This window comes from Porites lutea, chromosome 11, assembly GCF_958299795.1.
Source record: "Porites lutea chromosome 11, jaPorLute2.1, whole genome shotgun sequence".
Lineage (NCBI taxonomy): Eukaryota > Metazoa > Cnidaria > Anthozoa > Scleractinia > Poritidae > Porites > Porites lutea.
In genome coordinates, this window is record NC_133211.1 from 7,619,931 (window position 1) to 7,634,930 (window position 15,000).

General features: G+C 42.2%; 2 protein-coding genes across 3 annotated transcripts in view; both read left to right on the top strand.

The window, feature by feature from the left end:
• The window catches only part of LOC140952577 (translation initiation factor eIF2B subunit alpha-like), a 9,884-nt gene extending 6,360 nt beyond the window's left edge, over nucleotides 1–3,524 (top strand). Inside the window, exons 8-11 of one of the 2 annotated variants that reach the window (XM_073402005.1) lie at nucleotides 1,104–1,179; nucleotides 1,779–1,904; nucleotides 2,303–2,474; nucleotides 2,658–3,524. In XM_073402005.1, coding sequence (XP_073258106.1) covers nucleotides 1,104–1,179; nucleotides 1,779–1,904; nucleotides 2,303–2,446 — 346 coding nt within the window. In that variant the 3' untranslated portion in view covers nucleotides 2,447–2,474; nucleotides 2,658–3,524. Of the gene's footprint in view, nucleotides 1–1,103; nucleotides 1,180–1,778; nucleotides 1,905–2,302 lie in introns of both variants that reach the window. The other variant, XM_073402004.1, reaches the window with a different exon arrangement.
• A 3,538-nt stretch (nucleotides 3,525–7,062) lies between these two features.
• LOC140952116 (organic cation transporter protein-like) overlaps nucleotides 7,063–15,000 on the top strand; it is a 43,507-nt gene continuing 35,569 nt past the window's right edge. Inside the window, exons 1-7 of the mRNA XM_073401542.1 lie at nucleotides 7,063–7,232; nucleotides 9,244–9,511; nucleotides 10,681–10,827; nucleotides 12,101–12,381; nucleotides 12,950–13,192; nucleotides 13,901–14,038; nucleotides 14,593–14,672. Coding sequence (XP_073257643.1) covers nucleotides 9,245–9,511; nucleotides 10,681–10,827; nucleotides 12,101–12,381; nucleotides 12,950–13,192; nucleotides 13,901–14,038; nucleotides 14,593–14,672 — 1,156 coding nt within the window. The 5' untranslated portion in view covers nucleotides 7,063–7,232; nucleotide 9,244. The remainder of the gene's footprint in view (nucleotides 7,233–9,243; nucleotides 9,512–10,680; nucleotides 10,828–12,100; nucleotides 12,382–12,949; nucleotides 13,193–13,900; nucleotides 14,039–14,592; nucleotides 14,673–15,000) is intronic.

A 15,000-nucleotide genomic window follows, 5' to 3' on the forward strand; every position in this document is an offset into this window, starting at 1 on the left:
TTAACCCTTTAAGTCTCAATATCAACATACAAATTCTCCCAACTGGTCTTCATACATTTCCTTTAAGAATTAGTTGAGAGAATTTAATGTAAGATCAAGGCCTTTTGTCTTTGGTGCTCATTTTATTAATTCTCATAACTTATCTCTTGACAGTGTATGGATATCGTTAGGAGAAAATTGATGTTGATCACTATTAGGACCTACAGGGTTAAAAGAATGTTATGTTAACATGAGAAAACTGCCGACATTTCGCCTTGTCACCACTGGACCTCTCCAAATGACGTCTGAGGAACGACTGCAGATTTCCGCACTGTTGATATCACTTCCCATATCTGGGTAGTGCTTCTGATTGATTGAGACAGATCTCCCTCTTGGCATAAATAACAAGCATTACCCAGATCTGAGTAGTGAACATCAACAGTATGAAATTTCTGCAGTTGTTCCTCAGACTTCATTTCACCAGTGGTGGCATCACAAAAGGTCGGCTGTTATCTCAGGCTACATTAAAAATAAACAACGCACAAACCTGGCCCTAGCTCTTCAAGAGCTGGACGGGGCAATCCATTGGATAAATCACTATCCAGTGGATAAGTATTAGGGAAACCAATTGCACTATCCACTGTATAGAGATTTATCTGGTTGTTAGCGTTATTGACCTTTTGAACAACTGGGACCTGGCCTCAGTTGTTCCAAAGCTGGACAGGGCTATCCACCGGATAAATCACTAGGCAGATAATAAGTATTAGGGAAACCATTTGCACTAACCATTGGATAGAGATTTGTCCGGTGGATAGCATTATCCACCGTTTGAACAACTGTAATCTGTTCACAGACCCTCTATTATTTTTCTCTTTATGGATTGTTGAGCGCGCGTATGAAAATAAAAACCGCTGGGGATTTATTGCCCGCTTGCGCATGGGGGTGGGGGAAGGGAAAAGAGAAAATAGTTCTATTTTTGTCTTTCTCGCGCTCCGCCCTCGTTCTCGCTCTCGCAGTACTCGAGTGCGCGTCGATTTTCGAATAGAAATGGAAAGCAACATCTGTGTACAGGCTACAACAACTGCAGCGTAATGTGTATTTATGAATATCGATTTAAATTTCAGTTACATGATGGAGAAGGTTGATTTGGTGCTGGTTGGTGCTGAGGGAGTGGTAGAGAGTGGTGGGATCATTAACAAAGTGAGTCAGGTTTGATCCCGAATATCTTCAGTGTGTCGATTGTGATCATTACTGTGAAGTCAAATTAATTAATGTCGCAAATTAATGAGCACCCACCTTTCGCGGGTATATGAAATCAATTACCCCTGCACGTGGACACTAGTCCCTACGTACCCATGCCACTCGTAATGTACGAATGTTCGTGTACTCATTTTATTTTTTTAACCTAGGTCTTAATCTAGGGGCGGTGCCTCGCATGGAACGTTAGTCCTGTTGCACCTACCCCTTTTGGGTTTTTTCTTCTTTTCTTTTTTTTGTGTGTGTGTATGTGTTGTATTACAAATTTATATTGTATATCACTAGAGGAGCACCCAATAAAGCTGTGAAAAAAAAAATTCTGTATTAATTTGAGGATACCCGTATTAAGAGACCAACCTCTATTATGTACATGTGCCATACTTGGAGTGAAAGTTCCATAATTCCGGGTTAATCGTCTAAAACGTTGCATGTAAAGACGATAAACAGCCATGGGGTTAAACGTACCTTAATTAAGCAGCATTTTAACATTATTTTGAACATTTGCTTGCTGAGTAGGGTATTTGTTACATGTGTTTCCTTAGATTGGAACTTACCAGATGGCTGTTATGGCCAAGGTTGTAAATAAACCTTTTTATGTGGTGGCGGAAAGTTTCAAGTTTGTTCGCCTCTACCCACTAAACCAAGAAGATGTGCCAAATAGATTCAAGGTGAGCTGGGTAGTTGATTGTTATGGCCACGCTTGTATATAAATCTTTTTATGTGGTGATGGAAGTTTTTGAGTTTGTTCGAATCGACCCGCTCAAACCGAGAAGATGTCCCAAACAGGTTGAAGGTGAGCGTGATACTTGATCGCTATTGGCTCATTCAAGCTGACACGCACCTCTTCTCTACGAAGCTGTCTCATGCTGTTTTAATTTTTTAAGTATATTCGTTTCATTACAACCTTTACAGATCGGAATAGTTTGCAGGACAGCATGGAGAATACGCTATTTCATGTTGAAGCTTTACCGGTGTAATGTGTATGAAAATGTTCTTCAAGCAAAAATAGAGCGGGAGGAATGGGAACTCAGTATAACTAACGTATTTTCTTTGCTGGTTTGTTCAGTACTCAGAGAGCTCATCGTCTGGTGCTTGTAACCATCCTATGGTAGATTATACTCCACCCTCCTACATCACGCTACTTTTCACGGATCTAGGAGTTCTTACACCCTCTGCTGTGAGCGATGAACTTATTAAACTCTATTTATGACATCCGGCTCCGTCTTCGAACAACAAAGGTAACTTAAAGGACTAGTCAGAGTGACACACGTGGTTTACTATCAAGAATGTTTAAACAGACCATGCATTACCAGAGAAATAAAGTGAAAGATTTGTTTGGGCGACGTTACCTAGCAACCTCGCCGCACGCAGAATAATGCCGCGCGGGTCCATCATGCACTTACTTGTCACTTGATTTCAAGGTTTTCCTACAACGACTGCGACATGGAATTGAATACCAACTAAGAAGAAACAAACGGAACTCGATGGCTACAACGTTGTTGGTCCACGAAGATGTCAGTGCATATAATTTGGGGTCTGAATGTTTTTCACGGGGGGCGGCGAAAAAGGAAGCAGCAAAGACTACCATTTAGTTTCGTCGTGTCTTGATCACTGCTGCTTAGGCCTGTAGCAATCTGGCAACAGTTACCCTCTAGAAACTGTACAGAGAACTCCCTGTGTTCTAGAATGTTCGTCTTACACCCATTTCGCTCAAAAAACACTTCATACCAAATATGACTTTATTGGTCCAAACGTGTTCTGTACGATCAGTTGTTTGAAAATGACAACAAACGAAAAAAGAAAGACATTATCACTCTTGAAGTAATAGAAGAACTCAGTAAAAACATAAGCGTAACGAACAAATCTCATAAGATAAGTTGTGAAAGTTTTTGCAGGATGCTCTTTAGCCAGAGGGAAATTCTTAGCGAGACCCTTACCGTTATTTAGACTAAATTTTCTGTAGAAATTTAAGCAAAGATACCCCTGCCATTGATTAAACCCGCCTTTCTTCTGCGTTAAACGTAATTACCTGTTAGTAACCGAGTTCAAAGTCCGTACTGTAAGTAACGGACTGAACTTTTCCTCTTTGATTTACGACCCAGGCGCGAAAGAAAATACGAGGATCTGTATCTTGCCGTATGGACCGAGAAAAGGAGATTGATTAGGCGCGCGGGAAAGGAACTTTCCAAATTGAGCGTGCCGCACAGTTTAATCCAGCCTACGAAATTGACTAATCACAATGCGAGTACTAAATGTGAGATGATAACAGAATAAGATAAATTGCAGCTACATTGGTGAGACTGCAAGTTTAAGTGACATTAAACAGTTTCTGCTACCTTTGGACCGCTTTATTTGCAAGTTAGTTGCATGTTTTTTTTTTAAATATATTTTCTTCTTTTTAAAACCCTATTCAAACTACCCATTTAGAATTCGTGCCTTGGGACTGGGTCGGTGTTATGTAAAAATTGCTCTATGGTAATGTTTTTGGGGAACGAATTTTTTCCCAGAATCCTGCGCAACTTCGTAACAGCCAATGAAAGAAGTGATAGCGACCCTAAAACAGTCCCACAGTGCAATTCGACAGAACACATACCCAGTCTCACGCTCAACCTTATATTGGATCCAAGCCCATCCTCCATTGTTGGATATAACTGGTAGCAAACCAGGAAGCCATTTTGCTCGTGACTGGCGCGAGTTTTTCATGGCCAATCGTTGGGCTGAAAAACACTATCCACTCTCAGGAGATCACGGATATAGTTGCGTAGTGATCTACGCAGAACAGAGTCAAACTCGAAAGCGACAAGTGTAAGGAGCTCAGGGTATCTTTTGTAAAGGATGAGCCCCAGTTTTCGCTTATTGTTGTAGATGGTAATGAGCCAGAGAGAGTGACTAGTACTAAACTTCCAGGTCTGACCATATCGAGCAACCTACTTGGAAAGAACATATTAGTGACATAATCACTGAAAGCGTCAAAGCGTCTGTATTTTTTAGTGCAGTTAGAGAGATCAGGAGTTCTTCGGCAGGATATGTCCTTTTTTACATTGCTTGTATACGCTATGTTCTTACGTACGCAGCACCTGCCGTTTTTATGCCCGGCCAAAGTACCTAAAAACGGATGGTGCGAGTTAATATGCCCAGGACTGCCCTACCACGAGGCTGTTGAACTGGTGAACATTGTCCCTATTGTAGATTTCATCACAGGGCTATGTCACCAATACTTTAGACACCATTATGAAGGACCCTGAACACCGTCTGAACAGTTTAATACCATTCAGTGGACCGTCACGTTATGCTCTAAGGTGTAACAGGCGTTCATCGTAACTAAATGCAAGACAGATCGTTTTAGGAATAGTTTTATTATTATATCCTGTATTGATAATATATATAAGTAGATTTTTAGTCTTTTTATCATGTTTTTTATCTCCGTTAGTTTATATACTAAAACAGTGGATAGTGTTTTTCGCGCGCTCTGATTGGCTACTCAACCTCCGAAAATCCATTGATGTTCACTGAGTCACCTCCAGTTCCTTCGAGCAAACGACGCCAAACTCGCGTACGTTACGAGCGTAAGTTATTTACCGAGCTTCGCGGCGCGGTATACCTAGCACTAGCCACCTTCCGTTTCGGTGAGTAATTGTCATGTATCATTCTCCATGTATGCACCTAGGTACTTGACTACCGTAAATGCTCTATTAAGCGCCCCTCTCAAACAAGACCCCTCCCTCTGATAGCACCCCCCCCCCCCCCCCCATTTTCAGGAAAGTAAAGTTAATAAGCCCCTCTCTCTGTTAATCCCCCTACCCTACCTTAATTATTCTTAGACTGTATTAATGAAGCACGTCTCTAAAACTTCGCTTGGACTGATCCAGGATGGTTAATTTACCAACTGGAAGTTCAGATTTGATTCTGAACCTCGGCTGCATGACCTCCAACCTTCCTGTACTTGAGCTTTTCTCTTTGTATTCTAGTTCTTTATGGAGAACTGATACCATCATCCTTTTTAAGTAAATAAGCCTCCCCCTCTCAGAATAAGCCTCCCGCAGTGGTCTCTATTTAGCCAGTCCTCAAATGGGCTTGAATTAAATGAGTCCCCAGGGGGGCTTTATAGAGGATTTACGGTATGTATGTATTCCACACCTTGTATAGTCTTATATACAGAAGTATACACCTTATTTACACCTATATACACCATTTTACAACTTGTATACGCCTTGGCGTTACTGCACGGCGCTAAGAAAGTCTTACCTAAGCCAACTTGTATTACATTTTATAAAATAACTAAGATAGTACGGGCGCTCTGATTGGCCGAGAGGACTGTTTGCGTGAGAGTATGTAAACATGGTTGTGGCGTCAAGATGTTTTCGTTTTCGCGCGCTAATCACGCAAGCACGAATTTGAAAAAGATTTCGACTTCAAAACTCGACAAGTTTACTTTATTTATCCATTCCTTCGTCGGCTGAAACTTGGAAAATCGTTACAAAGAAGGTATGTCGATTTTTTTTCGCTCAAGCTGACATTTTAAGCGAGAAAAGTCCGTATTTTGGAAAGCATCTTTTTGCAAAACAAGAACTGATTGCGCGTGCAAAACTTCGTGGACAAGACTTTGCGACTGGTAAGAATTTCTCTTTTAATCAGTGCCATACAAAGAGTTTTGCGTTTTCTCTCGAGAAAGTTATTTTGTAAAAGCAATAGAAAACTTTTTTCCTGTGTTTGCATATCCTGATATAAACACTCGAGGCGTTGGGAGAATTCTCGACACTTATGCAAACCCTCGACTTCGTCTCGGGTTTGCATAACTGTCTCGAATTCTCCCAACCCCTCTCGTGTTTATATCAGGCTGTGCAAACACGGAAAACGTTTTCTATTGCTTAAATATAATACGATGGTTCTACCCTTATTTAACTATTCCGCAGTCGTTTGGGAAAGTTGTGGTCAGGGTAGTAAATCCTACTTAGACAAGCTAAATCGCCGTGCTGCATGCATAATCGAGGGCCGTGCGGATAAGTCAGACGAACTTTCTACCATTATTTGGCTGGCCCCATTTGCAAACTTTAGGTTAATTTGATAACTCTTCATTACTTGTCGTAAAATCTACCGGTAAAGTTCCTACTTGTTCGGTTGGTACTATTTCGAAAGGATTTTGCTTTTCTTCCAGGTTCTTTCCAAGGGGGCGGGGGGGGGGGGGGGTCTCCCGATTTCAAGTGACAAGGATGATCGACTGGGGGCAAAAATCAAACCCCCCCCCCCCAAAAAAAAAAAAAAAAAAATCCCTAGGGCTTCAAACAAAAGCCAACATAATACTTGGACCAAAATTTAACCCTAAAAAATCCCATGCCTAATTTCCGGGCCATGAAAAATTCCAGCGGAGCTACGCGGCCGGGATACGCTGGAACTATCACGAATCTTCAGAATGTTTTGAATACCCCAAAAAAATCCCTGCTTAAATCAAGCCATCCAAAAAGTACTTGCCAAAATTTTCCTACCCAAAGAAATTCGGAAATCGAAAATTTCAAGCCCAAAAAATTCTTGGATCATCCCCGTCAATTGAAATCCGGAGTCCCCCCGTGGGGGTTTTTTAATACAGTATTGACTTGACCTTTGGATTCTTCTCTGTTAGCTCTATGACTAGTCTCCCACGCAGACGTTTTTAGGGGTTCGGCACGCGTTCCTGCCCCACTAACAAGCGCGAAATTTCTCCATGTCCAAAGTGCACTTATCAGATCTGGAAGTCTGCTGTGATCGGTCTACGTTTTCGTCCGTTCAAATCAGCAGACGTTAGTGGGGTAGGAACAAGTGACGAACGCCTAAGAACGTCTGCGTGGGAGGCTACTCTATGACTGTCGTGACAGTAATGTGATCCTGCTATGAATAAAGCTGACAGGTCGCGTGACTGATCAGATAATTGTTTGTTTGCAGCATACCGGCACATACTTGGTTCACTGCTTGGGAGCGACTGTTTTCGCAGGCTAGGAGCTGACTTGGTGCCAAAGTAGCAGGTAAGAAAAATAGCCGTTCCAACTGCATGTACGCAGTGCAGACGGCGTTGCAACAAAGGACTAAGAAGACGTCTGCACGCAGGCCAAAAAAGGCCGCTTTTTGTGTAGTTCCTTACAGTCTCTTACATTTCTTTGCCAAGTTACTCCACGAGTAATATAACCTATGCACGCGAGCTGCGATTATTCCTTATTGTGATGTTGCATTCGCTTTGGCTGGGACAAGAACTGGATGGATTTGAAAAAGCGGGCTATCCATGGCAGAGGCTTAATAAAATCCTTATACAACACTCTGCTTTATAAACAACGATTGTATCGAACACCCTGGTACTGTGGAACCCTGCTGTAAGACCCCCACGCTTAACGGATAGTTTTCACAGGGGTTACTATAGAAATTTTGGGGGTGGAGGTCTACCGCTGGGACACTGTGCTTGGCCATATTCAACTGCAATTTTGCTTCCGTACTCTAGTCAAGGTATCAAGAACCGAAAGTCGATCGAGGTATCGGCCGTTACGTCGACCAAGTGTGGGTGAAATGTCGAAGAAGTGACCGATAGACTGTAGCGGCGGACTAAGCGACACTTATTGGTCGAGATTCAACTGACACTCGACCGATAGACAAGACGAGATAACATTTATTTGGAGTCTTATACCAGCTGATACATCGACTGTTTTCCAAATAAATTAAAATTACAACCTTCTACGTTAAGGCGAGCCGTATGTCGACCGACAGTTGACCGAGATAGTGGCCGCCGATACATCGTCGACACCCCCAATGACACACATGATTCAACTTCCTCCTGCCCTAAACTGCCGCTTATAAGACCTGGGCTTGTATACAAATTTGTAAGGGGTTTTAGGAGGACTTATCAACGGAGGGGCTTATAGAAAAAATACAATGGACGAGAAAAAGTTCTTCGAAACAAGCTATAGGATAAAAATACGTTTTGCATTAATTTTACTAGTTTATTATAAAGGTTCAAAAGGTCATAATAATCAAATTCCTTTCAATGCACAGGTTTCTTTGTTTTAAGGTAGATGTGCCTATAACATGGGGGAGGGGTTCATAACAGTGACCAACTTCCTTTGAATACCATTTTCTAAATCAAATTTCGCAAATTCCTCAATTTCGGTACGCTATCCCAGACTCCTACCCTTATAAATGGTGTGGTAGTCTTTAATTTATTGTCCAACGAGAAGCTCTTATAGTGATCTCTCATAGCTTAAAATAATACGGACAACGAACGCTTTTTTTGACCCGAGTGAAATGCTTTCGTGTAAAGTCAACCCTGCTCTACGGATACTGATGATTTGCACAGTTCATTTTGACAAGTTTGAACCGAGAGAGGTTATGTGAGTACCAAGGTCTTGCACCCGCTGCAATCCTATTCGAAAGTGGTGGGGATATTTCTTACCCCTTCGCAGCCGTTTTAAGGGTCGTCTAGGAGAGAAGCGTTGCGTGACGACCCTAAAAGCGGATGCGGAGGAGATTATTCATACCCCTGAAATCCCTAAAGAAAGGATAATCTGGGCGTGGCTCAGACTTGGGATTCACCTTTTATCTTGAAACACGACCTCGCTTGCCCAGTGGTAGTCTTCTTGACCCATGTGCCTTGTCATCATGGATTGCACGTGCGGTGAAGTTTAAACCTCCAGATTGTTTTTAACCCTCTAGGTCTTCTAGTAAAACTTGAGTAAGAATTATAGTCAGCACGAATAATGGAAGGTGACATCGCCGGTATTTCCGCAACAACTTCTAAAGTGCTTAAAACTGAAAGATCAGATTTAGATGATTCCCGTATTTTATCATTGACAGCATGAATAACATTTCATGTTCTTGAAACATTATTAAAGGCATTGATGATTTTTTTTAGGCAGAAAGCTTGTCAATATTGAGATCAAATCCATCATTATTGTCTGAACCTTCTTCTGCGTTTTAGCAGTGGTATTTTACAGAGAAATTAGGTGCTAATCTTGTTAATGGGTATATGAGTAAATGTACTTTGTCTTGTAGCATGGCAGATGAAAAGGATTCATCACATCAGTTCGATGACATCATCAAGACGGTATGCGAATTCGGAAGATGGCAAAAATTTATCTATTTCACAACCTGCGCCCTTGTCATTGTGCCCAGTGGCATTCATATAGCTGGAATGTACTTCATAACTGGTACACCTAAATTCCACTGTGTCACCCCAAATACCACGTGTCTTGAGAATAAGTGCTGTGACAACTGTACAGAGTATGCGTTTGATGGACCATTCATCAGCACAGCAACCGAGGTACGTATACATGTACATGTAGTTAAATTAACCTTTTCACCAGAGTGAAAATTCACAAATTTTTGCAATTGCGAATTTGTGAAATCCTTAGAGATACACCCTACTCAATAAATTTTGGTTTATTTGAATGGTAACACACTAAGATTTTGTCGATTGACTTAAGAGCGAATGTAACCATAATGAATTCATCCCACAATAACTCATTCCAGAGCCGGCATTCTCCCTAGGCAGAGATTGTTTACACGATAACCAGCTACCTCCAATGGAAACAATTACGTTACTAACAAAGACATTTAAAAGACTACATAGCGTCTGTAGTCGAGTTAGCGAGAGTTCGAGTTATCGATGCGAGTGAGAGTACCTTGGAGTGAGCGAGAGGCAAAATCGCGAGGTAGAAGACCGTGATCTCTTGCGCGTTTTCCTCCTTCGCTCGTAACTGAATGCTCACTAGCGCCACCATCCTGAGGGACTGCTGGCCAAATAGATACACAACCTCAACCCCCCTGCGCGACCTCAAAATGGGCAAGCAGATAGTGCGCATGCGTTGAGCTTGGAATGGAAGGCAACAACAGTTAATGAGACACGTCTTCAACACAGATTCGTCTGAACAGTATAAAAAGATTACCTCATTATAGGAAATGAACAATGCACTCTATTGACTCGATTTTGAAAAAATCGTGTTAATTTAATTCATCTTAATTTACGTTGTTTTACAGCACCTTTCTTTCAATAACAGAACCTCGTCTGCTCATAGTTCCTCTATCAACGCCTCGGGGTCACTGTCTGACAGTTCTTCTTTAAGAATTGAGTTAAAAATGTCTTTCGACTGGTCTTCGCGTTGATCTGTTTCCTAGAAAGGATAGCTAACTTCTTCAATCTTTCTTCTTACGGAGCAATAACATGATAACAATGAGATAACAATGGCTGGAAGTGCTGCTGTTTTTTTCTTTAGATATGTGTTGAGAAGTTTGTATTGCAGCAAATTCGCGTAAAATAAAGTTAGGCGCACATTGTTGTCTAAAATCTCGCGTAAATTTGATGTATGTAAACGTAACTTTTGGACAATTCGCATTAATTTTGTGTTAAGTAAATTTTCTTCGTGCTGCCAACGTGCATCGTTTATTTCCTATAATAAGGTAATTCCCTTGCAACTTGATTTCGTTTTGCAGTGGAATCTGATTTGTGACAGAGCTCATGTGGGTGCAAATGTGCAAGCTGGTTATGCTGCTGGAATGTTGGTTGGCTCATTCGTTTTTGGAGCCATATCGGATGTCTTTGGACGACGATTTTGTATGCTTCTGTGCTCCGTGCTTGCGGTACGTACGATACTCAAAGACAACACCCAAGACTGCGAACAGTCTCTCTTTTTCTTCAGATTTATTGAGGGGAGTGCATGCGCGCGCGAGCGTCGAGCAACTGCGAGAAATGAGGACGGGGCATTTCCCGCCTCGTGCCCTCTGTCACGCGCGTGGACATTATCGTCTCTTTCGCGTTTCGCTCGACGGACTAAGAAATAAGAGAGACTGTTCGAAGTCTACAAAATCCTGTCAAATACCTATTTTTAATACCTATCGTTAAAAGGCTTATGTTCGAAAGGGGGTGAATTACGAAGGGGGCAGTATCATACGAAGGAAATTCCTTTAAAAATCGTTTGGGCTTTTAATCGGAGGGAAACTTGTGTCAGACGGGACGTCCTTGCCCCAAGTGTTCAAAAGGCGGATAACGCTATCCAGTGGATAGCGCAATTGGTTTTCTTAACACTTAGCTGCTGGATAGTGATTTATTCGGTGGATAGCTCCTGATCCTACATTTGAACAACCCGGGCCTGGAATAGAGGTGTCTTAAAGGAGAAGGTTCACCTTGGTTAATAAAATGCAATGGTTATTTATGAAGCACGATAGATTTCTTCGCTATATGTTTTTATTTGCTCTTTTGCACAACATTGAATAACACTCCTATAATTTTAAACTAACTCATGAATAGAAACGTGACATTTATTTTATTCAGTCACTGTCTGTCCCCCAAAACAAAAGATTGTGCCCTGTCCCACGGTAAACTAAAGGACCATTGTTCACATTGTAGATTTTTTTATGGCTTTTATAAGCTGTGTTTTCTACTAACTTCGGTTTCACTGTTAACCCTAACCTTATTTGGATCGCACGTCGGAAATCTGAACTCGAGACTGCGTGACCGAAGAGAGCGCGAGGGGTGATGGGAAGGAGGACGATGAAAAGGAGTCTCCCCTCTTTCCTTCTTCGCATCACCCCTAGCACCCCCCTTGACCGCGCATCTTCCGTTAATAGTGAACTCTGGCAACAGTACGGGAGAAGACGGAAAACCTTGTTTGACAAGCGTGGCCATAATGTTTTTTTGGGAAAGTGTTCCGCCAAATTTCACCCTCGTTTTAACAGAATTTTGAGTAAATGACCAGAAAACATAAATGGAAGCGAAGATCACGACAAAACACGCAAGTAATAGCCCTGTCACGTTTGTCGCACACAAGTGAAGTGCCATTGTCTTCTTTATGCCATGCTGTTGCGTAAACTCACTAATAATAACAGAAGTTTCACTGTACACCACTTTTATTAGACACTGTTCAGCCTGGGGGCGAGTTTGGTGGACTGCCTGTCATTCTTCACCTTCCTCCGTTTTGGAACGTCAGCCTCCATCACGGGCTTCTTTGTGTGTCATTACGTGTACATCCTGGAACTTGTAGGTCCCAGTTATCGCACTATGGGCGCGAAAGTGATGGACTTCTATTGGGTGACTGGTGCCTCTATCATGGCGCTCCTGGCTTACCTCATCCGGGATTGGCGAACTTTGCTTCTCGTGGCAAGCTTTCCGCCAGCTCTCTTTCTTCTTTTGTGGATGTATGTTAAGCAGTTTTTTCATTTTGTCACACTTTACAGGACGCACTCTGAAAAAGAGCACCGTGAAAAGAATTTGATGTTGACAGTCGACTCTCTCTTAAAGGACACCACTATAAGACAGACATCTCGGTAAAACGGACACCTAAAGTTGGTCCCTGCCTTTCTTTACAGTCAACTCTCTCCAAGACGGACACCTTTGGGACCGGCACTAAGTGTTAGTCTAAGAGGGCCGTCCGTCTTAAAGAGAGTTAAACACGGAAGCAAAGAAAGGCAGGGACCCACTCTAGGTGTCCGTTTTACCGGTCTTTATAGAGGTGTTCGTTAAGAGAGAGTCGACTGTAATCCCATATTTAACTCTCTATAAGACGGACATCTCTCTTAGACGGACTCTTCTTGCCAGTCATAAAAGTGCCCGTCTTGGAGAGAGTTGACTGTATTAAAGTCTATTTAACGTCGATAATTTAAGATGCATGAATAGTAATGCCTAATTCGGGTTGTGTAGAGTTCTATGTCTTCTTGAGCATGAGCCGATATGCACCCATTTAAAGCTAATTTTTCTCTTCCACAGGGTGCTACCAGAATCGGCAAGGTGGCTTCTCGTTAGGGGAGAAGTGGAAAAGGCGCATGACGTCCTGAAGACGTACGCCGACAAGAGTGGAGTGACAGTGGACTCAGATTCTTTAAGAGGTTCACTGAAGAAATGTTACCAAGGAGAAGCAGAAGCAGAAACACACAAGATCCGTCACACGCCGCTTGACCTACTGAGAACACCACGTATGCGCAAGCGAACCCTTGTTCTTTGGTTTAATTGGTAAGATAACTAAGCTCTTTTGTTTCACTGACGGTGTTACTGCGAAAACCTCGCTATACAGGCTGCACAATGTATCCTGGGAGATTCATGCAAAGGTCTCGTAGTTTTCCGCGCCATTGCGAGACAAGTTGCAACAAACTGGGTGCATTGCCTGACTAAAATAAAATGGTCACGTGTAGTAATTGCTGCAAGCTGGCATTTATTCTACCTTTACGCTTTTGGCACGAAGAAGTTTGTGAGATATGCTTTTTGAGGGGGGCAATTCTTTTGTGCAACTGGTGTTGTATTAGAATTGAGGAACACTCCCTGACAGTTTTACCTGCATGTAGTGTAAAAGTGAGTTTGGATTATATTGTCGCTTAGTTCTTACCAATAATTTCTCCAATTTGTCATTCCTCGAGCCCAGTTTGCTTCGGGTAATAACACGCTTTCCTCTGACTGTATGTGTATACATTTTATGCTCCCATTTCATGTGTATTCTGTCTTTTAATGCTTCCATTTTACCTGCATTCTGTCTTTTCTTGAATTTTGGGTAGACAAACATCTATTACTCTCTCTCACCTCCCCGCAGCGATGACCCTGCGCCTCCATTATTAGAGCTCCCAGAGCCGCCTCCTTTCCATGACTTAACAATACCCGGGGTGATGTGCGCGTGGTACCGGTAAGAATTTTGAGTTTTTAAGTATTTTTCTTTCTTTCTTTCCTCAGGGTGGTAGTGAGCTTGGTGTACTTTGGTTTTCTGTTGTACATCTCTAACCTAGCTGGAAGCCCGTACCTGAATCTCTTTCTGATGTACCTTACAGACATACCTGTCCAAGTCTTCCTTTCGTGGTTTCTTATGAAAAAGTACGTATTTTCTTCCGTAACGGTTCAGAGCTGTAAAAAATATTGTGCCCTTATAATTTCTGGCTAGAGTACTGAATTTATTGAAGGGCCCACCCTCTTTATTCCTTCTTTTCGTACATTTCCGTTCCCAACTCCTCGACGCTCTCGAAGTTAGTGTCCCTGTGTGGACATTCTCTGATGCAGCTCTACGTTACCTGTTCCTCTGTCTTTGTGAAGCAGTTGCGATAGCACCAGCGCAAAAACATTCTGCGGTGTTCTAGTAAATGAGGGCCACGCGGTCGTAAATCAACCAATAGCGGATGAGCAATAAGGCTGTAGTAAGCCAAGAGTGAGTTTCCTTAAACATAAAGGGCTCATTGCAAACGTTGTCAGTACGTATATCTTTTAACGTCGTTGCCGTCAGAGGTGTTGTCAAGGGATTGGTGGGACGGTGTTAGGGGTGGGTGGGGGGTTGGGGAAAGAGGTGTAAGTCAGTGCAGATTCTAGTATAGTCAACTGCTCTTCATTCGTAATCTACTCACACCCTCTCATGTCTGATTTCAATTTCCCTCTAGATTTGGTCGTCGTCTTTCCCATTGCGGCATAATGATTTGCTGTGGTCTATCCTGCTTGCTTGTTCTTACTTTATCCGAAGGTAACTCCTCTTAATGTTTCTTCTTCGCAGATCAAAAGGCTGATTTACTAGTACAGAAATGTTCTTGTAACATCTGTGAGGGTCTCAGTCGAGTTCCCTTGCAATCGTTAACAACCTTCGTAGTTTTTTTTTGATAAAGGGCCAATATCAGACGTATTAGCAATGTTAAAATACCTGTGACTGTCTGTCGAAGGTATGGTATACACCTTTTTTGGACGTGTACTCGAAGTTCTTTTTCAAATGATGCATTGATTTATTAGTAGGAGGTTACGAGAGCGTACGTTCTTTACACATGGTTTATACCCAGGATTCATATCATAAAGAGGAA